Source organism: Brachionichthys hirsutus, chromosome 16, assembly GCF_040956055.1.
Source record: "Brachionichthys hirsutus isolate HB-005 chromosome 16, CSIRO-AGI_Bhir_v1, whole genome shotgun sequence".
NCBI lineage: Eukaryota > Metazoa > Chordata > Actinopteri > Lophiiformes > Brachionichthyidae > Brachionichthys > Brachionichthys hirsutus.
Genome location: NC_090912.1, coordinates 5,082,410 through 5,106,603, shown reverse-complemented (window position 1 = coordinate 5,106,603; position 24,194 = coordinate 5,082,410). Strand labels below are relative to the sequence as shown.

The window sequence follows — 24,194 nt, the reverse complement described above, 5'->3', positions numbered from 1 at the left end:
CACATCATAAAATGCATCATGTGGTTCACGCAGCTTGTTCGGGAGGATTCCCTTTGTTGTACAAAACTGGATTCATGAAAGCGTTTGCATGGAATTATTTTTTAATGCAGTTGAATTTGAATAGCAGGGGTATGGAAACTTTCAGCTGCTGTTTTTTAATCCTGCAAATGACTGTGCAGCTTTTCTTACCTAATTAGCATTAGTGAAAGGAGCTCAACCTTGAACCTGCAGGACAATCTATGGCTGCTCACACAAGCATGAAGAAAACACACATTCATTAAAGGCAAAGGGATCATTTAGGGCGAGGCGCCGGAGCCAGAACTGCAATAAACTCAGTTTTAGACCAACAGATACAGGACCATCGTTTTGTAATGATTAAAGATGCATTAAAGTGGGAGCTTCTGCATCGGGGCTCATTTAATTAAACTCACAGAGACAATTCCCTCATCCTCACTTTTTATGTTTTACTCACCTTAACCTGTAGAGATTGGTATTGTTGCCACGACAACCCTTGCATGCGCCGTTCCCTGCAAGGCCAGCTAATTCTGACCCCAATGCGAATAGTTTGGCAGATGGATGTGATGCTTTCGGCCAAACTTTCGATTTTGAAGGACCTTGTAATTAAACGTGAATGACCGTTTGTCTCATGAGGCGAGGCATTGTCTTTTTTCAGCTGATGAAACTAGTCAGAGGTTTGTCCTCATACTTTTGGTGAAAATGGTGTTTAGGTGTTTTATTTTTGTTAACAAAATACACTTAAGCAATGCGTGTGTATTGTTTGAAGCATCTTAATTGCATTGTGTGGTGTGAGTTAATGTCCCTGCTCACAACGTGCCCCAGGACTCAGTATGTGTGTGTGTGTGTGTGTTTGTGCGTGTGTGTAATGGGTATGAGTTCTGACCCTATAGATCAGGGCTAGAGACTGAAATTACCTGTCAGAACAAACTACTACCACCCCTCCCTCTTACAAACATCATCCACACACACACACACTGATAAATAAGTGCTAACGTGTTTTAAAGGCACACTGTTCACCACAGAAAGGTAAGCGGTGCACTGTAAATCAGACAGAACACGCTCTTCAGGGGATGGGGAGGCATTTCTCTTTCTTTTAACATTAACACAAACATGCTGACACACACTCATGCTCACACACACACACACACACACGCCCACACACACATTAGTCATTGATCTTCTGTATTTATTCAGCTATTTTTGGATTACGCTGTGATATATATTCATTTCAGGTTAAAACTTCACATAAATCCAACAATGTTACATAAACCACAAACATGTTTGAGATTTTATATTGTATATAATATATATATATATATATACATGCATTGCTGACCTGATGACCCAGGCTGGTATTGAAGAGATTGACGCGGCGGAAAAAGCTAAAGAGGATCAAGGCTCATTACGACGATTACAAAGTCAGTCCTACATTCAGGAGCAGAAGACTTTCCACTGAAGTACTTAACCTTGATTTGGAGTGATGTTATGTGAAATGTTTTTCAATATTGACTATTGTGATAAAAAGGTTTTTTATTTTTTCCCAAGTGAAGTCCTCACTGAGATTTAGGTCTTTTATTCTAAGAGTGATTTATCAAATTTATTAATGCTATTCTTTTTAATACATTTATTCTTTTAGCTCATATTCAGAGAAGAAGCATACACTTTAAACACAGTTGAGGTTGAGAGCCAGCATCAGTGACGTCTTCTTTGTTTCAAGGCATCAGTTCCAATAGAGAACTGTCGAGAACAAAAAACTGTGACCTAGATTTGTGTGTATACCGCCGCTTTCTGATTGCCCTCGTGTGTGTGTGTGTGTCCTGGCCACATCCTCCTACCTCCCTCGATGGCTGTTTATGGTGCACCTACTGGGCCATCACCCCCGACTTAGCCTTAACCAATCATGTTTCTCATGCCCTGGTCCTGAGGCTTTATTGGCTGGGCTCGCTCACCCACAACAGCAATGCCATCTGTGGCCACTCATCACCTGGATAACAACCTGAGGCCGCTCAGCATGCTGGCCACAAATTCTGTTGGCTGTGGATATCAGGTAATATATCTGTACCATAGATGATGAGTGATGTAATATTGTAATGTGATATTTAAGACCTATAAATGCTATAAAAGGTTCGATTACTCCTAATTTAGCGTTTCTTTGCACGGATCAGCCTCAGAAATGCAGATGATCAATGTCAGTTGACCACAGAGGAAACATTATCATTTACAGAGGATATAAATAAAGTTATGTTTAGCGGCTTGAAATGTTGTCATTTAATCACATTCAGTGTAACATATTGTACTTTTTTTTTCCAAGATGATGAACAGAGTTCCATTTTCTAATTTAAGAAATGAGTCCAGACAGCATTCATAAATTGAATCCCTTTGTTGTAAATTTTGCAAATATAGGACAAACAATTTGTAATCTTTCCCATCATTAATACAAATACAACAATTTGGGATGTAAACACAGGTTGTGTGAATCTCTTCCTGCTTTGCCAGATGGAAGGCCAGACAGAGCTGGCAAGACCTGAAACATCTCCCACCGGCCGTTTGGGAGGGAGCGTGCGATGAGGAGAGGAGAAGGGAGTGAACGAATGCTGGAGGAAGAAACAAGGAGCGGAACAGACGGACTCATCAAGGAGCTGTTCAATTCTGGAGAGCGCTTCATTTGTAGCCGTTCCCCACACTTACTGCTTCCCTTCCCTGTTCCTTCACTGCTCAAATGACAGACTTCCTCCTCCCATTCAGCGCTTTCATTCTCCCTCTCTCTCTCCCTCCCGACTCCTACTTCTCTTAGCTCCAACTCCCAAACCCTTTTCATGCACTAATTGCGTCTATCTTCAGCCTCGAGTCTTAACGTCAACTTGGTGGAAAGTTGGTGTAAGTCTCTAATTACCGAGGACTAGGGTGAAAACAAACAGAGTGTGGCAGGAAGTGGTGCAATCAAACAAGCAAGATTCTATGTGCATCTGCTGGTCTTATAAATACACAAAACGCAGCGAAGTACTGTGTATTATTATTACTCTGTATTTTCTATTTGCATTCTATTAAAACCATGCATTTTGAAACACGCTCGCGCTGTTCTTTACTTACTTGTGCAGTGCACTGGGCGGCAGCTTGGTTGTCTTCTCCATCTGGCCGTAACAGGAAGTCTTGGCTTCAGGGATGTCGCCGAACTCCACCAACATGGCCGCCGCCGCCGACGTTATGATCCCAAGACCGTCCCGAACCCGTGCCTCCAGTGGATAATCCCAGTCGTCGTATGACACGGAAATCATTCCCGGCGGAAACTCCTCAGGAGTTATCTCCGGATTCCCCGTGGTGAGCGACGGAACAATCCAGATGTATCCAAATCCGGTAAATCCCAGAGAGCGAGCCTCCTCCAGGACGTAAACCGCCTCGTCCTTGGAGCAGTAGAGCAGGACCACCGGGGACTGGACCTTCTTGAGCATGATTTGAGACCGGCTGTCTTCCTCCACTGCATCGAGAGTGATGATATTCTGCAGGTCCCAGCCCACAAAACTAAAGCAAGGGTAAAGAGGACATAAGCGAAGTGTTAATATTAAACTAACAGAATATAAACTTTACTCAGGTACCGGCAATAACGGCTATAATTATCCATTATAACTCATACGGCTAAATGCAACGGGAATGCTAATAGGTAGGATGCAGTTTATGTCAAGGGAAACGCATTAAGGCTAAATATAAGACTATAGTTTTTTATAATGGTGCTCAGCAGGATCCACTGAAGGACAAAGATAACAAAGGGCTGCAGTATCTGTGTTCAGTTACCAGCAGTCATTAGGGTGATCAAAAACTAACTCCACTAACTGTCAGGTTTTGGGAATAAAAATGCATTTTTAAACAGTGAAGACAGATTTGCCTCCGTGGGCAGGTGAAACCACAAGGCTCAAAGCAGCTTCGAAGAAGAACAACTCTGTTTGTATCATAATTCATAATAATTAAAAAGCTAATTAATGACCTAGTTGAGTAGCCGGAGGAAGACGAGTGCTTATGGCCCTTCACGACAGAACTGGACACACACACACACACACACAGACCAAAGACTGAAAAAGAGTTTTATATTCTACAGGGAAATGCATGAAAAGTTATACGTGATGCAAGAATCCAGAAATGAACAGGTAGTGAAACATGGGCCTCGCTGTCCTCGTCTTGAGAGAGATAATGGTTGACAAATCCCTCATGATAGAGAGAGAGAGAGAGTACAGGGGTAATAGCAGTTACGGGAGAATGCATTGCTGCATCACTCCTCATCATTAAACCCATCTGGCAGTGAGCATCATTATACTAACAAATGCTTCCGATGCCGTGGGCATCCACATCCACATCCACTGCTGCTTACTTCATCACTAATGTTGCTCCCTCGTCCATTTCTGGCAAATAAAGCTGTGGTGATTGACGGAAATTGCAATGTCAGCGTTGCACAGACTCCAAAATTAAAAATGTATTTGCAGGGTCGAACGCAGAAAGATGAACTTGTTGGTGAAAGGCTTTGCTCATATTGTGTGAGCTGTCCTGATTGTAAATAGTGCACGCTCTGGGTTTAAATACAATTTTTTGGATTATTAAAGATGTTGTCTGTCTCTTCGATCTGTTCTGTTGACAGATATTAGACGTCTGTCAGCGATTAAACTGCTCATCTACACTGCTCATCTAATTAATTCAATTGTACTGAAACTGTCTCAGTTAAGGATTTACCACTGTTACTAACATCCTTCCTGTCAGCACCCTGGTGTGAAATCTTATGAATATTATTACAATATTCTGTCATTGAGTTCGATCTATTTTCTCTTTCTCTGACACTTAGCTCATTAAACTGTTGGACCAACTCATCATTCCAACAGGAATAACTCGGTAACATGCCTGCATCCCTGTCCAAAGGATGGCCCCTGGATGCGGCCATCAAATCCATATTTATTTTTACTTGTTCATGGTTCTGCTGCACGTTCTAACATCTTTCCATGGTCGGATCAGCCTTTACTGAGTATCTGTGAGTGATGATGGGACCTATTAAACTATTAAAACTGCCCTACCATAACTAAATTGCAGGTAATATGGCTTTTGATGAATCTCAATTCAACAGGGTTCTAAATCACCTTAGGCGGGTATGAATATAATGCAAGGGAAGCATGTACTAAGATTTTGAAATAACTGACTATACATAAACTATTATATTCTTGCAATAGTCGGAGAGGAAGAGCAAAATGTAGTAGATAAACCTGCAGGCCAATGTGGAACAAGATATTACAGATGGAAAGCAACGTTTTCAACTGCTTTCAGCATTTCAACATTGCTGGACATGCATCATCAATTTGACTCTATTTATTTTATTCCAAAAATTATGGCTTATTCTCTTTAGCAGATTTTTTCTCTCAGAATTTGCAGGCCATCAGTCAAATCGACCTAAAGCCACCTCTTGTTGGCATTCATTTTCAGAATACTGATGGAAACCTTAAACTTTAAAGCATATTCTGTTTGAAGGGAGGCGATGGAAAAATAGAATTCTGAGATACTGACTTTATCAAACTTTTCTGTTTTGTCATTCACATATTTAATATTTTCTCTCATACCATCATGGAATTAGTGGTTTGAGTGAAGATCTCTAATCCATACTTTAATTTATATTAAAAAAAATCTAGATAAATGCTTACTGGTTCAGCTGCAGAGGGTTAATATATAAATACTGCACCTGGGTTAGCATTCTGCAGAGTCGCAAGTCTGACCATTTTGTCACAGCTTTCTGTCCTCCTAGAAGGATTACTTAATTAAATTTGTTGTTTGCACTTATTATTAAGCTTCTCCAAATAAAGTTTACCAAATTAATGTCACAGCTGGCAAAAGCAACTCTGTCACCAAACGCATCCACATCTGGACAGGCAAAACCCATTCCCAGTGGGCTCTCAATGCTTATTCAGTCACATGAAGCTGCGTCAATGTGTTGGCTCCTGCTGTCTGCTCCAATAGTTATCGGGTATGTAAAACACAAAGAAGGATGTTGACGATCGTCCTGTGGAGAACGGTGCAAAAGCGTCAACCTGATCTCACCTGTTGTCCACAGTTGTTTTTAGGATATTGATGAACTCCTGGTAGCCAGGGAACTTTGATGTGACAATGGAGAAGATGTGCCAGTCATACTCCTCCATAATGTTCAGCATCAGCAAAGCCTCCTGCTGGATGGAGGCGCCGAACTGGAAGAATGTCGACTTCACGTCCTGATAAAAGAGGGGATGAAGGGAAGCAGAAAAGTGGAGAAAAAGGGAGGGGAAGGAGAGAGTTAGTTAAAGATGAGTTTTACATCACTTCCCACAAACTATTTCAAATCAGTCTATATGCCAACAAAATAAACTTTGTTGGCATATAGACGGCACACACACACAGAGGAGCCCACACATATATACACACAGAGATTGATAGTAATAGGCTTCTTGGGGAGGAAATATATGGATAAAGGGCTCTGAACAATTAAATTAAGTCCAAATTGGATCGGTGTGGTACAAGCAGCATGCAGAACTCTATAGGCATGGTGGGGGAGAGCGAGAGCTGCAATCACCCCGAGTAACACGTATGACTCAATTAAACATGACTCAGAATAATTTGCCAAAACTGAGCCACGAGCTTGGACGGACCAGTCGAGTCCTACTGCAGGTAGACAAATTCAATCTGATCATTCATTTTCAAGGCTTAGTTTGAAATGATTCATTATGGGTCGGCTACTAAAATGAAGAGTTGGATTAAGTAGTAGCAAATATTGAGGGAGGTGAAATACATCTCGAAGTGAGTGGACTGGAAAGTGCTGCTTGTTTGTTGCCGAGTTTACACATGATTTATCATGACACCACTTGTCATCTGCCCTCTAATTATGACAGACTGGAGGTGTGTGTGTGTGTGTGTGTGCAGCTGCAACCTGACAGCGAGAATAAAACAACTAGAATGGCGGGCTGAGAGAAGGCTGGAATGTGACAAATGAAGAAAAGCAGAATGTGCCCCGTGTCACTTTTCCGGATCACACCTGCTCTCAAAATGAACAATTGCACCACAACGAACACACACACACTGTCACACATTCATGCGTGCACTCAATGTGCGCGGCGCCTGCAGCGTGCATCTAAAGGAATTCATTCACAGTGTGACTGCACTTGGGAGGAGTTGCTGTGGTTGATTATGCAAAACAGCTGGAGTTTATTGTTGCCTGAGTTGTGTTTAGAATCAGCCTCTATTTTATGCACCCTGCAAAAATTACAATCAGACATGTGATTATAGTTTCATCGTCATTGCGGTCACGTATCTGAGAAAGATCAGTGGCGATCCTTTGTAACATGTAAGGCCTTTTCTCTACACTTCCAACGCAGAAAGGCAGGATGCAGTCAAAGTTGGCAGGTGGTGGCCAGACTGTCACACATCTGGTTCTGCACTCTGTCCAACAACTAGTCTATGCACTGCAGTGACACCTTCACTGTCAACATCTTTTCAGCTGCCATGGCTGCTGCCCCCCCCCCCCCCAGATTCTCGTCTAAATGAAATGAAACCCATCCTCAATGGGAAGCCAAACTTGTAGATTTACATCATCTGAATAAACCTCCTGCACCCAGACACAGGTCTATAAACAGGCCCCATCCTGGTGACACATGATTAATCAGTTTTTTTAATTATGTTTTTTGGGGGGGGTCCTCAGTTTCAAAATAGCCCCCTTAACATGGAGCTGTGGCCAATTTCTAATCACTTTATGTACGGTAATTCTAATTTAAACACAGAGATTGTACGAGATGATTTGATTAAATGGATCCCATTTATAATCTCAATAATTGTCTCATTTTTTTGTGTCATCAAACAAGATACAGCTGTGCTTTTCCGCTGGTCCAGTTGCCCTTCTTTGTTTTGTTGTTGCTGTTGTTGTTGCAGGTACCCTTCTAAGACAGAGCAGATCTGAGCAACAGGGATAAGTAGAGAGCAGCGAAGCAGAACACAAGGACTGAAAGTATTGGATTGGATTTGCATCCATATCAGTGCTCTACTTGTAATTTCATCTCTACATGCCTGACCTGGCAGCTCCTCTTCCATTGTGGTAACAGTCCTTGAATAATGTGTGTATTCCCTGTTTGCATTATCTCTGCTCTCGGTATATCGAGGCTGCTGTTTATTGGCATCATTTCTGCGAATGAGGTTGACTCATGGATAAACTGACTCAAGTGCTCTTCAGATGCTCTGTTTGCATGTGTGTGTGTGTGGGTGCGTGTGTGTGTGTGTGTGTGTGTGTTTTTTCCTCTAATGGGGTAGAAACTGAAGCATGGTGGGACAGGAGGGAGGTCATGCTACAAGACATGTCACTGCCTGTCTTCATCACAGCAGAGGCTGATACTCCCACACTTTGGTGCTTTATATACTTAGCATGTAATATATACTATACGCTGGGACAGTCTAGGAATACACAGAATAAAATAAAGTGACAGAATGATATGTGTTTTTGCATATTTAATTGTTTTGAATAAAATGGAGCTATACCTCAGACATGTCAAAGGTATAGCTGCTTCTGTTTGTGCTACAATTGTAGATTTCACTAAGTTTATTCCAGGTATACACTTTTAAATGTTGGAAATTGCACAATTGGCTTTCACAAGAAAGCAATAACAAACTGATACAATGGTTATTAGGTTAATGGATCTTCATGCAGCTTGATGGGAGTGTAAAAATATCATTACATTTAGGAATGGATCCAGATAAATGTAGTCATGTCTCTTTTTGGCCTCTTTTCCTGAAGCATGCATAAATTACTTTAAATGAGACATATTATACCCTTTTTCCACAAGTTAACGCAGTTCTCAGGCACTTATATGAGTATTTGGTCAAAATAGCAAACAGATGCTGCAGGGCAAACAAGAAGAAGAAGTTTCAAAAAGACATGCTATTAGAGACAAAGAGGAATGAAATATGGATCAAGGGCAGGCGGAAAGAAAAGCACAGAGATGGGTAGAGCGGGGAAGAAAAGACAAATCTGGTGACTAAGCAGCGTGTGATTGTTTCTAATTGGGGCAACTCACAAACCATGGCATTAGAAAATCATATCCTCTGATTTCACCCGTGCGTGACCTGTTTTCTTTCCACTCACACCTTAAGCAGAAAGAAACCAGACGCCCCTCAAACACACACACACACACACACACCCACACACACACACACAGATGCACAAACAGGATAGGGCAGGACAGTGTGTCTATGTTGAGATAGAGGTTATAAATAGCAGTCCTCATATCCTCCGCTGCTGATAGCGTCACGCGCTACGCTGATGGCGTACACGCGTGTACTAGACATACACAAACAGATTTAGATTCTAGTGGATTTGGATTGAAGACAAAGGCCTGATTGAACACGTGCAGGTCAAAACTACGTATGTTTGTCATGCATTTGCTTATTTCTGCCACATATTCCATGTTTTCTTGCGTCTACTGAAGGAGAACACGGCAATCCCTTGGTGGCCACACACACTAAATATAAACAGTACGTGCTAAAAATAGGAGCAGCAAAACGAAAAAGCTTGAAATGTCTGTGGAAACACACTAAAATGCCGAGCAGCTGCACCATATAGGCCACGAAGAAACACTTTCTGCAGCCAAAAAAAAAATGAACATAATAACACAATTCTGCTTTCAAGGGGAACGGAAAGGCAATTCACATAATCTGATGTTTAAAGATCACATATTACACACTTTTTCCACAAGGTATCACCGTTTCCAGACACTTGTATGAAATATATGTAAAGGTTTTTGTCAAAATAGCAAACAGATGCTGCAGGACAACATCCCTCTTTTCTGTCTCAAACAGCTCTATCAGAAAAGCCTCTGAAAAAGAAAGTGATGGATGGATTATTTTTCTGTTTTGGGGTTGGTAATGACCCAAAACCACCATAATAGTGTAGAAACATGGGAAAAGTGAGTTTTTCATAATATGTCTCCTTTAAAGGTTGTAATCTGTTATTCCAAAAAATCACTAGACTGGCAATATTCAACAGGAAGTCATGATTTATCCTCTAAATTAAGAGAGAGTGAAAACAGCCCACTATTGACATCACAACCGCGCCAGATGATCAATTTTGTAAAGGCCGCTGTCAAATACGCACAATAGAAACACAGATAAGTCAACATGCAGAGCAGCATGGAGCTAATTGCATCTCATTATGACCAAAGGAAAATATCATCACACTGACTGCATTGCTCTGCCTTTTCCTTGCAGCACATTGTGTACATTCACTGCAAATGGCTCTGACAGTCTTATGAAACTTTGTTGATGCTGTTTATACCAAACTCGATCCTCTTAAACCAATAAGCAGATTCACTAAGGCCGCTGCGCTTTGTTTGTGTTGAATCACCAATCATCTGCTTTGTGTGAACAGCAAACATCCATTTCTATTGGATGCACACTAAATAACAGTAGCCTTCAATTGCAGTAGGACACGCACACACAGAGAAGGCTTCATTTGACGTCATAGTGGAATATTTTTGGAATGAACGTAGTCCATTTTGTAGCTAACACACGGGGAGTAACACACCTTTTTAAAGCTTGTCAACACAAGAGCAGTGTGTGTGTGCGTGTGCATGTGTGTGTGTGTGCTCGTGTGTTTTATTGCTACGGTTCCTCTGTCAGGACTTTTTAACAAGCTACAGAATCCCCACAGGGAAACACTGACAAAACAACATCATCCTTCTCTCTGTCTCCATCAGTGTCTCGCTGCATTTGCCCTCTTCTCCCACTCACTCTGCTCTCTGATAAGTCCAATGTCTTCCTCTTTGTGACTTCCTCTCTCTTCGGTAACGCTCAATCTTTCCTTAACTCCCTCTATTCATCTTGCCCTCCGCCTCCACCCATTCCCTTTCTTGCTTAATAAGGGCAACATTCAGCCTCACTCCTCGGAGACATTGCCTCGCACTGATTTGTTATCGGTTCACAATTGAAATATATATATTTCATATATATATATATGGACAATTGTCCTTCTTCGCATTGATTCTTCACTTAACATCACTAATTCTTGACTGAAGGATTGCAATATTTTGATGTTTTTTTTCTACTTTTAAGAATATTAATATAAAAAAAAAAAAGTAACGAAAAGGTAACTACAGGTGTAATTTCCCTCTCTTTCTGGTAATCTGACCATCCCACAGCCCTGCTCGTTATTTGCCTCCCCTCATTATTGTTGGTGCCACTCGACTTATTGTGTGAAATATTGTGAATTTCACATCTGACACATTCACAGAAATTGTTAGTATGTTCATTATATCCTCCACAGACAGCAGCCATCATTCTGGAAAATGATCATCACTGTCAACCCTGCCTTCATTAAAACATCCACACAGCCAACCTCTAAATCCCGTTTCCTTTTTGCAGGTTCCTGGAGCGCTGGAGCCTGAGAGGGCACTGAGTTAGGGGCGGGGTACACCCTGGACAGGTCGTCATTTCATCACACAACCGACACACAAGCAGTCAAGCAACGAGTCGTTTTCTAATTTCCTTCCTACCTGCAGTTCGTCTTCAGTCGTCCCCCTTTTTCCTTTGAATTGCAAGTCCTTGGACCCGCCAAGCCTCAACACGCTCTAGCGTTTTGCTGAATAGTTAATTCATATTTTGACAAAGAACCTCTTTGTCGGGATTTCTTTTGGAAACATGTTTTCTTTCTAAAGCAGTGAATAAAGGAATCTTTTATGGAAGCTTTCAGGGTGCATCCGTCTTAAAAGCTTTTTACGGAACACGACTGTTTCAGTTGGGAGTTTAGTGCTTGGCAACAAGAAGCAGAAAGATGAAATCAAGAATTAATCTATGATCCTGTTCATTAAAACCAGCCTAAACACACACACACACACACTTACACACACAAGCAGTGACGTCCTGATGCTCGTGCACAAAGAAGCATGTTCACTCTCGCTCTTTATCTGCGCCAGAGGGCTGTGCATCGTGCCGAGTTCATTCCAAAGACAGAAACAACATAACAACATCTTCAGATCCAGCATTATGAAACAACACCCACTGCCCCGGGAAACAGGACAATCAAAGGTGCAGATGTCAGAATAAAATAAATACCGGTAAATAAAACTAACCAATGATGAAATTAAGATGTCAACAATCACCTTGCATTTACGGAGTCATTTAGCAGGACGGCCGAGAGAACAGGAAGCAGGATGTGGCATTTTTAGGAATAAACTTAGAGTAGCATCACCAAAAAAAAAAGTATTTTATTTCAGTTCGAGCTAACATAGCTGCACATGAGTCACAACGTCGCTCACTAGAGGCCAAATCCAATTATCCTTCAGATCATGCACATTTTCTAAAAGCACGTTAGCGTATACTATTACTGTGTTATCATGTCATACTGTGATTAATTTATGCTCATTTGAGGGAAAAACACCCACCTTTGTTGCATTGTGATATCATTGACTTGCGGAGGGGGGGGCTCAAGAGTTTGTGCGCAGTGGAACTGAAATCAATGAGCAAAGAATTGCTCGACTATTTCCCCCTTATCAGAGGGGAAGAGAGTATCACAACCAGGGTGGCCGATCATTTAAAATGATGCAGAAGTATCCGCTATTTAGAGAGAACATTGGCAGGGATGTCAGGGTTTATGCTAAAAGCACCGTCATTGACTCAGCGCATTCCACAGATACTGCCAGGAGACAATTAGCTCGGTTCAGAATATAAAGCGCTGATCGTTTCCCTCCACAGAGACGCACCAGTCAGCTGTTATGGTCATCACCAACTACACTGACAGCATCACTGATTCATCACTGACACCGACACACAGTGACACCCAGAGACCTACTTTGAAGGGGAAGAAGCAGAGCAGGGTGGGTGGTGGGGATGGATGGATGGATGGATGGATGGAAAGAGTGGCAGGAAGATTGATGAAGAAAAGGCAGGGACCGATGTAAGGGAAGAGTGGGGAAAAAAGGAGGATGGAAGAAGAGAACAAGAAGAAGTGAAGGCAGGCAGAAAGGAGAAAGGGAGGCCGGGAAGATATATTACTAACATGAAATGGAGGAGAACAGTTCAACGGATTGGGAAACGTGCATATTTGTTTTCTTTCTATGCAAGATGTCAAGATCTGTGTCTGCATGTCATTAGTCAGTTGGTGTTCAGCCTCGCTTAGTAATAACCCGCCGGAACTGCCCCTTAATGAATTGCCTTCTCCATCCATCCAGTCTTCTCTGCAGCATTTCCAGCTGCAGCTGGAAGTTGGCGGCGGCACTGGGGGCCAGGTTCTGAGTTAGTTCAAGCAAAATGGGAATCAGGACATTCCACTGCGAGGACGATGCTTCAGAACGCGTGTTACTTAGGAATAACTGTCATTACTCATCTACATTGAATGTGTTTTTAATGCTTTCATTTCAGAAAGAAAGAAACTAACTTGTTACCCATCATGCTTCTCTTTGCACTAAGACGGGTGAACCATGCCCAGTCTCCATATCGTCACTGAAATGTTCAATAGTGTCATTAAACTCTCACTGGATGATTGAAAAAAAAAAGGAGCATCTCTCTACTCACATCCATCATTAAAATTACAGCAATGAGGACGCACAAGAACGGAGAAAGATTGAGAGAGCAGTTATTTCAAATGACACCCATGTTTCACGCGCTTTCCTTTACATTAAGCCCTAATCCCCACCGTCATATCCCAGAGTTCCCATTTTCATTTGATTGGCTGCCAGTGAGGCCTGCAGAATAATCGGCTGCATTTCATTGGGCAAACAGACGGATAGCACACCTGGGAGGAGACCATCAGGTGAGATCTGTTAACCATATCCACAGACATATAGGGTATAACAAACTTATATAACACACACACACGCATACACACACACACACACACACACACACACACACACCCACACACGCAGTGCTGCAGAGTCCCTAACTCCCTAATGCATAATGTACCTTTTGCTGTCACAGATGGGTCGCTTACTTTTCTGACAACAGGGGATGAGGAGAGCAAGAGATGGAAAGGTAAGGAGGACTGGATGGAGGTGCCGGTCCATAAGTTTCCTTGCAGAACATTGCTAAAAGCATCACATGGCATCCGCCAGCTTGCCCTCTTCCCACAGTGCACTGCATATCCAGGTGAGTGACACACACATCCATCCATGTGACGTTGGTTCGGTTCTGATGCTCATTTGTCCATTGTGTATGTGCTCAGAATAAATGGCACTTTGACCAGTCTGTGTTAATGTCCACATCCCCACAGCTAAACTCTTCTGTGGGATCAGATGAAATGGGCAAAGCCTTCAATCCCTGGATGCATTAATGAGCCTCCGGCACCCATTATCCTGTCACCAGTGCATTTATGTGTCTTTAGATCACTTTTGGTAGGTAGTAACTGTGCAGAGCAGGAACATTCTAAAAGACCTGTAGCCATTACAGAGCGGACCTTGTCAAAGTCACGCCAGTCCAGTTGTAAAAAGAGAATATGCATGTTTTTTGCAGTCATGTAACAATCATTAATGAAAAGTGCCTTTCCAGGGAGGAATTTCAGGGAGATGAGGTTCTTTTATTTGTATTTTTTCCAGTTGGATACTTTCATCATTGATTAGTTTTTTTTTTTTTTTTTATTCAACCTAACCAAACCCAGATTAAGAGCCTGGCACCAGTTGCCAACATCAGACTATTGCTATCCATTAAGAGACAATTGTATGATTTCCAAGTGGACAAAGTCATGACAGGATGAAAATGTTTTTATTTTATTTATGTTTTCAGTAAGAGCTGGCAAGAGTATTTATTAATAATATATATAGTATTAAATATGTTGCATCATATTTTCTTGATAAAGACTAACAAGACTTGATAAAGAGAGTAACAATGACCCCGCAACAAGCACTTTAATTAATTGTACAAAACATAGTGAAAGTGCAAACGGTCATGAAGCTAACAGCCGAGGGTGACAGAAAACAACAATGAGTCATCAGTGACATTAGTCAGAGGCTGGCAAACATCTTGGAGGAACAGGGTCATCCTCATGCAGCCTTGCTGAGGTCCCTCGCATGAGGACGGGGGGCGGGGAACAGTAATACCATCTGACTTAAGTCGTGAGCAGAGAGGAGCATCTGTGGATCACTGCTCACACAACAGAGAGGGAGAGACTCAACTGGGTCACGAACGGTGATGTGCAGCAATGTCTGAGCAGCCCGACTGAGACTACGGTAATAATGGTGCTGAATGAGGCGGTTCTGTAAAAAAAAAAACAGGGTTTGGTTTTTCTCGCGTGAAATGTTTGTTCGATTTTTTTCTCAAAGCAATAAATACAGGTCTAATTAAATCGCAAAAAGGGGAGGAGACAATATCGCTGACACAGTTTTTAGCTGTTAAGTTTCACATCTGCTTGAAAAAGAGAGAGAGTTGTGGCAAAGAAGAAACACACGAGCATTATATATGCAGAACTTACATGCACACACACACACACACACACACACACACGCACACACACACCCACACAATCCAGGGCCAGTGACCCAGGTACCACGAATAATGAAGCAAGTGCTGCCTTTAACACCACATTAGCTCTTCACTTCACCGACTAATGGCAGCACCGAACCTCACGAACACACACTCAAGCACACACTTCCAGTAGTACGCGATACGGTTTCTTAGGTTTCTTATTAGATTTGGTATATTTTGGTACATTAAAACCCTCTTTCACACTCCTCTTCCCTCTGATGCTCCTTCCATTGCTTCTCTGTTTTATCTCTACTTTTTCCTTCATCTGCTCTACCTTTTTTTTTCTAGTCTCCCCCTCACCCGCTCGCTCTGTTAATGTGTCTCCTTTTCTAACATTCTCTCTCTCCTTCTCCCGTAGTATCTTTGAGCATTTTTGTTGCTGTCAGTGAAAAGATCTGGATGCGATTGACCGAGCCAGATCTGACTGGGATGTGTTAGGGGATCTTGCTCCTTCTGATGACGCCCCGGTAGATGCCAGCGATGCTAATGGAGACATGCAAAATACCCACACATCAACATGGGCAGATACAAAAATACCCAAATAGATTCCTATTGGGAAACACAGGAGCCTCGCCAAGAACAAAATAGTTTATGCTAGACTGGGAGTTGTATCTGGTGTCGTATCACACACGCCTTCTTCTGACATGATATAGGATGGCGTGTCACTGTCCAATCACAACATGTCAGGGCGCTGTCCATCCCACTGTACGGAGTGGACACGCCCAAGAAGATATACCTGCTCTGTGCATCCTTTGTTCCGGGCTCACACACACCGAGTTCAGCGCTGAATCTGACCTCTGATCAGAATTAACTGAGACCCGTCACTCTTCTGTTTTCTGTTCAACAAAAGAATCACTCAACTCTACAAGTGTTTTATTTAATACGTGATGAATTTTCTGTAAATTCCAAGTTTAATTAAAACTTTTCGGTTACATTACATACACTTGACGGTTACATTATGTGAAGCACTCATATATAAATTCACTGCAGTTCCCGGGTTCTCCGTCAGCTCAATACAAGGAAGAGTGAGGTTCAGGGAAAGGGGCCAAGAGGAGAGAAGTAATTATTTCTGGTGTTTTGCATTAGTCTCTCTCATACATGTATGAAATTGGAAAGCTTGATTTACGTTGTCTGGATATTATCAGCTACCAGCCATCCTAACAGTGACATCACCGACCCCTTAGATGCAACACTGGCATCCAATATGGGGTTCCCTTCATGGAGAAGCTGTTAGAAGACCTGCCTGTATGGCTCTGCCTGGAATCTGACTTCAGCTTCCTTTTATTTGAGTAGCATAAAAACAAAGTTGTTACCAACCACCGTTACATTTAATGGGAGCATCCACGCAAGGTAGAGTTAACTGCTACTCATATGTTGCACCTAAAACCAATAGTTCTATGTGAATTGGACTTTCAGAGTTTGACTCCTTGATGATGAAATCCAACACTCAATTTTACTTAAAAGAAAGAGACTAATTTCCTAACACAAAGTTGCCCGATACTGTAGATCATGTTTCGAATATTTCTGAACTGTACAGTACCTTTTCCTTCATGGATTGTGTAATTATCACAAACACCAATTCACAGACACACAATTCATAACCTAACAGCATTCTAGCATGTTTAAAAACTAAGGGTTAGTCTTTCATTCTTTGCATTGCAACACTCAGAGTCCCGTGTTTGTGGAGATTGAGATGCTGTGTGCTTGTGTGCAAACTGCATCTAGATATCTTCTAATGTCTGGAGGCTAAACCAGCTACACATGCAATCATGTCTCTGCGTGCAACGAGGAGGAGGCTCACGTGTTAAAGCAAGATGCATGAATTCACGTTTCATCAAACACCGTTACCGCTGTGCAGACAATTAGTACACGTTCTGGATTTGTTTCTTTTGTTTCTAATATCACTAATGATTTTTTTGATGATGACAAAGATTAGAAAGAACTGCTAAAAGTGTGCTCAGAGACTTTCACACACAAAGGCAGAAAAATAACCCTTTGCAGAAAAGAGGAGGATGAATTTCCTACAAAGATAAACTATCCCACTCAACTCTGAGTAAGAGGCACCCTCTGATTGCTTGGGGCACACAATTAAAACGGCATGATCAACTGTGATGGGACCATAGGTAACAAGATTATGATCAAGCCCCCTGTTTATACCGAGGTCATTCATTATGTTAGAGTGCGGCTGGAGGGTGCGTAATAATCTCACACCTGTCTCACCCTAAATCGGTGTAGTTAAAGGCCTATTTTGGTGGCACGTTTGATGAAAGTGGCACACAGTGTCTAACATGAGGTGTAGAACCCGAGTGTGAGCAACAGAGTTGTGTTTTAATTAGAACAAATCCTGCCTTGCTTCTGGACACCCAGACAGACAATCCCCGAGACCACCAAACCCGCTTGTCCATTTTAAATACACACCATGCGTCCATTTCACTTCAAGCAATGCCCAAACTAGCCCTCATTACAGGTACTGCACAAACCACCGCATAAAAGAACCGGTCTATTTATTCTGCTTTGACAGCGCAGTCCCATTTTCAGTACGTAATTTCTCCCAACAAATGAAAAAAAGAAAAGCACCAGTACCCTCTAATGCTAATTAAAATGAAAGGCGCACTAGAAAACAGCAACAACTAACCATTATAAAGTAATAATAGGCTGCTGAGGTCTTCATTGAAGTTAATAAACTTGATCCAGTAACCAGTAATTGATTGCTGACTTGCTTGTGTTCATATGCCTGTCCATTTTTAAAAACAATCTCTATCTCTCTCTCTCTTCCTGCCCCCCTTTTCCCCTTTGTTCCTTCTCTGCAGTGCAGTCTTTATCCTATTACAGCCTCCGTTCTTCTGCTGAGCCTTTTCAGTTGTAGACACAATGAAAGCTGGCAGGATGGATAATTTAGCCCCATTCTCCCACCTTTCTCGTCTATACCTTCCCCCTTTGTTCCAGTCTTGGGTTAATCAATTAACAATTTTTTTCATCATACTGTTTATAAATTATTATTATTTTTTTAAACTTGTCTCTTTTTATCTTGCTAAAATGTTTCCTTCTTGGTTAGTCCTTACTTTTATCCTTCGGCTCATTGCTATTTACCCATTAATCCATCATTCAGCTATATGCTGCGCTTTCTGTGTTGCTGCCAAGGCCCTGATTAAGAACTGTCTCAACAGTGTCTTTCCAGCCTTCTGCTCCCTTCGTAGACATTCGTGAAAACGTTTGCAGCAAATGTGATTTTCACAGAAGGAATTCAAACTGAGCCATTTTTTGGCATCTATAACTATTGATTGGTGAACAGTCAAGTACGTCATGCATATGCTGAGAAGCTCCCAGATCAGAAATATTTTTCACTTGTTATGATCAGAAACATAATTACAGTTATAGTATAAACAACAACATGAGTGTTGGTGGATATAATGTCCATAAAAGCTCATGTTGAACAAATGACCAATCGCGTCAAGGCTTGTAAGGGTAAGGTCGTCTCGTCTTGTCACTCTCTTCCTCAATTTCACACTCAGCAATTCTGTGCCAGTCCCTCATTTATTTCTTGATTTTTTTGCTCGACTTGCTACTTTTACAGCAACTTCTGGCCAGAGAACTGATGAGGCAGCACCAGGGTCCAATTCAGAATCACCACTCAGACCCCGACAAAAAAAAAAGTGATATCCAAAAACACAGTGGCTTAGGGGCAAAGAGGAAGTTAGACAGCGGGGCATGAAAGAGAAGTTGCTGATGTCCCAAAATTGCCTGCCAAGATAGAGTGATGGCTGTGGAACAAAGCCACTCGCGCAACCAGCTGCAAACCGCACATGCAAAACCCACAGACGCAAGTCGAGGCCCAGCTCTCAGTTCAGACACAAGTAATTTATGTGTCTTCTATTATTATGTTCTTCAGAAACCAGATTTTGTTTGCATGTCCATTGCTGTTTCACGGTAAGAATAATAATTTGAGTGTGTGTGTGTGTGTGTGTGTGGCAAACAGATTGACATCATTATGTCTACTCTCCCTCCCTCAACTCCATAAGCCAATTCACCCTCATCTCTCTATTAAGCAGCTTTGCGGTATCCATACAGCTATGACTGTAACTGTGACAACATGTGTCTGTGTGTGTGTGTGTGTGTGTGTGTGTGTGTGTGTGTGGTGGATGGGACGTGGAGTTGAGTTCCAACATGATGCTCAACTCCACCTTCTCTTCTTCACCCCTCTGTCTGTGCTGTTGTCACTCTAATCTGTGGGTGACCCAACAATGAACTTTTAATATCATTATACCAAAGAAGTGAGTAAACAGAACTGTACTGTAACTTTAAGCATTTGTGGATTTCAGTCACGGCTCAGAAGAATAACATGCTGTGTTGTGTTTATTACACACTTTACAGTGTTAGATTTCCTGCTTTTCATTTTTGAAAGAACACAATAACCAGTCACAAATTCTTACGCGTGTAAGTCTTAGAATTAGTAACATCTTACTGAGTAGGATGAATATGCTAGCACCTTGTTGAAATGAAATTCCCCATGAAAACAGCAAAAACTGAATCCCAAAGACAACTCATGAAGATGCAACTCTGTAAATAATGTTCATATAACTGTACCCCTTTTTAAAATAAGAAATTCTAATTTTCCATTTAATTTGTTTCACATTCTAAATATTACCGGCCTCCCTTTTTTCTCTTCTCTTCCACTCGCTTTTCTCCCTTTTTCGGTTATTTCCCCTCCTGCCTCCTTTATTCACTACTGTTCTTTTTTATTCCCTTCATCACCGTGTCCCACAATAAATCAGTCCTTTCAGCCTTTCTCCACTGAATACAAGACTGTGTGTGTGTGTGTGTGTGTGTGTGTGTGTGTGTGCGTGCATGTGTGTGTGTGTGTGTGCGTGTGTGTGTGTGAGTGTGTTCAAGTCAGTAGAGGCCCGGTTACAATCGATAAGCATTTGGGCAAAGGCTCAATATAATTATAGAGGGATACTGCGAATCACCCTGCCTGAACATTGTGTATATGTGTGTGTGTGTGTGTGTGTGTAGTTGCAAACTGTGCAATCTGTCAATGGTCGCCCTCGCTGGGTTCATTTTCCAGCAGCTTCCAGCCCTCCAGACTTCACTTTGTAATAATCAGCGATGGTAGAAGTACCGGTAATCCTTATTTAACTAAGCAGGATTACGGTGAATATAGTGTATACTACTGTGTGGCAAGTAAAACTCTACGGTTCTCCTTAATTTAAAGAAAGAAATGTCCTAAATGATTGCCCTATCTAAACTAAAGTTTCAAAGATTAAAAGGCACTTTCAAAGTCATGGCTCTTCTTCTGCCTCAGACCTCGCACCTCGACTAGGAATCCTAGAATTGATTACTCAATTATTTATTTGGCACTCAGCCTAAACCTGTGTGCATAAGACTGCCTGTATCCTAGACAACAGCTGGCTCAATGCACTTGCTATCATCCACCTACAGCTTGCTGCATTAGTCGAGACTTTTCAGGCATAACCTTGCAGAATCACTGGCAGCAACATCCCACGTCATCCTGCGTGTTTCTGTCATGAAAGTTTAAATGATGACAATTTTCAATATGTTAAATCGTATCTTTTGATAGGATCGTGCTCTGGAGAGCTGGAAGCTCATAAAGGAAATGTCAATGTCAAAACGATGGCTTTTGTTTTTTTATTTAGTTTGTTCTTACTATACCTTTTTAAACATCAAAAATATTCTACAAGGGCAAATGAGGCAGATCATTAGCTGGAGCTGGTGTGAGAAGTCAGTCACACTATTGCTTTGGGACATTGTTTATTCTCGTGTAATCTTAGCCTTCATTTCCTGCTGTCATTGTCTGAGGCTCTCACTAAAGCTGTCAGCCATTCACATCAGCCGGTCACATCTGTCCGGGAGCATCGGTAGCCTGTTATCTTGATATCTCTTCTGTCTTTTTTTATCTGTTTCTCTCAGTTACTCAACAGATTCCTATCTTCATCACTTCGACAACTTCAGATTTAGCGTATTATGCACAGCAGGAACAATGAACAAAAAAAAGACCCAACAGCATGTCTTCAGAAATGTCTGAAGGCAATTTCTGTTTTCCTGATAACTGTTCTGCCATTCCAAAATACTACAAACATCAACCTAAAATGCACCATGTGATTTTCCAAAAATGTCGACAATGGAAATGGTTTGAAATGTGTTAACAGGAAAGTTGTTCATCTGCCTGAATTTTAAAATGCAAGATACAAACCAGGATTAAGGTTTGGATGATATTCCTATCTCTCTGCCTCGTGAATTTATTTTTAAAGTGACACTTCTCTCCCCTCCGAAATGTTCGTGTCTCGCTCTCTTTTGCTCTCTCACTTTAAATCCTGTCTTCTCTCATTCTGTCCTTCCCTGCAGCTTCTTCTCATCATTCCACTTAAACTCCTTCTCTAACGAGTTCCTTTGTCTCCTTCTCTTCATCCGCGCCTGTCTTGGTTCACTACAAAGAAAACAGCACGAAGGTGCATGGAGAAGTGAACATCGCAGCACAGGCGGGTGCTTTGCAAATTCAGCTTGTGTGGCTTGGCGACATTTACTTCTGGACTGTTTTCTCTCCGTCTGAGGTTCTTCCAGCAATTAGATGCACAAAGAGCCAGCAGTGTCTGAAACATCATGAGAAAGAGGAATGACACAAACAAAGGCGCTGAGCCATGCAACAAATACCAACAAGGACTTTCACATCCACTTAAGCAGAGCTTGGCAAAAAAGGAACAGGTTATTGTCGAGTCACACCGAATAAAGAGAGGAACGTCACTTATTTCCATTCCCCAACACTCTCCTTTTCTATGTTATTCTCTCCATTTATTCACTGAAGTTGAAAGAAGGGCTGATGACGCTGCAAAACTGTGTGTAATGTGGGTCTTTGCGTGTGCAGGGGAATGGCTATACGGCAAAGTCCCCTCTCTGACACTTGACCAATGGGCGAGCATGCTCATAGCACACATAGTGAATGTGGGCTGCGAGTGGTAGAGAGCAGTAAAGGCAGATTTTATACAATTTATTGCACCTCTAAGCCTTCCCAGTCTCACGCGGGCTCCAGCCTCACATAATTGTGCCGTGTGCTATTGTCAACCGTATATAGAATCTGTCACAGAGCCATACAATTCACGTTGAAATACCTATTGTGCCCTGAAAAGTGGAAAAAGTCTGCTGCAGCAGTGTCAGTCTGGATATTCTGTAAAGGCAGGAATGGGGAATCAGCGTCCTCTTTTCCATGGAGCACAGGGTACATGTTGCAGCTAGTCGCCGAGCGGTGAGCTATAGTCTATAGTCAATATTAAACATATTGTGCAACTGAGAATTTAGTAAAGGTAAAGTTACTAAATACCAGTGATCATTTCGGATGATTCCATCCACACATCCTTCCTTCAATCTCTCCCTTTGTTTCCAAGGATTGTGTCTCCCTGTCCCCCTTTTTTTCCGCTTGGACGATGCTGAGACTTGACTGGAACTGATCGGCTGGATGGCCAAATCTCATTTCATGCTTGTTATGCACACTCACTCACAGACGCACACTCACACACGTGCAGATAGCCTTTCGTTAGCAGCAACAGGCTAATTGGGCTTAGGCAGGGGGGAGCCCGGGGCAGTATAGGAATAAAGAAAGAAGAGGATGAGGAGGAAGACAACGCTGTCATTATGAGCACTGTGGAGATAATGGTTAGTGTTATTGAATCCCGATGCCCTCGCTGGCTCTACTAAACACAGTTCCACCAAAACTTTGCTTTCTCTCCCTTTTTCCAAAATTGCCTCCCCTCCTATGCTGCCTTCACACCTCTGCTCCTTTCTCTACCCTTTGTTTTCCTCTCCCTTCCCAACACATTTGTCTCATGTCTCCCTCACTACGTCCATGTATCTTCTCCTAGGTCGACCTCTAGCCACACTCACTCTTCGAAGCAACCACAACAAACACAAAACACACAACACACTCTGGATGCACTGAAGCACACACCCACAGAATGGATTACACATCTCTCCCTAGTCGATACCAAACACCTCTGTGATGCCTGTGCCACCAGGAAACAACAAAACAGAGGGGCACTAATCTCTGTACTATGTGTGGAACATTTTGTCATCATGTTGTCAACTTGGGATGTCCCTGGATTCACCCCATGTTGAGTACAGGTTTGCTAAACACTGGGGTAGACTGACAATTTGTGCCATCTCAATCCATTACACAGGCGATGTGAGTGAAGTGTCTTGCCCAAGGATACATGTACACTGCCGGGATTCAAACCACCGACCTCTCAATCATAGAACGACCCGCTCAACCACCTGCACCACCGTCGCCCAACAAACAATGTGTCCTCTTGCTACACAATAAGTTGCTATAGCTTTCCCATCTGTCACTGCAGCTCCAGCTAATCAATGGTGGCTGAAGAACGCCTGGTGCTGAATGTGCCGGCTGAACAGCCCCTGAACGTGACATTGACTCCAAACTGATCCAAGGCCACAGAGCAGAGCGCTCATTAAGACATGCCATGTCTCAAGGGAAGAAGCTCTTATTTATGGAAAACAACTACCGGAGCAGCCGGAGCGCAAAAAATGAAGTAATGATAATAAAATGAATTGGCGTACATGGAAATGTATTTTTTGAAGCACAGAAATCAATGCAGCAACTAAGATCTCAGTCACCTTTGTTAAAAAAATCTTCTACATCTTTTGGCTCTTCCTGTCAGGCGTCG

General features: G+C 42.2%; 1 protein-coding gene across 1 annotated transcript in view; it reads right to left on the bottom strand.

Annotated features, from left to right (window-relative positions):
• Positions 1 to 24,194, bottom strand: part of grin2aa (glutamate receptor, ionotropic, N-methyl D-aspartate 2A, a) — an 87,201-nt gene that overhangs the window by 28,412 nt on the left and 34,595 nt on the right. The window contains exons 2-3 of the mRNA XM_068749426.1: positions 6,082 to 6,248; positions 3,109 to 3,537 (exon numbers count right to left, since the gene is read on the bottom strand). Of these exons, the coding sequence (XP_068605527.1) occupies positions 3,109 to 3,537; positions 6,082 to 6,248 (596 nt within the window). The remainder of the gene's footprint in view (positions 1 to 3,108; positions 3,538 to 6,081; positions 6,249 to 24,194) is intronic.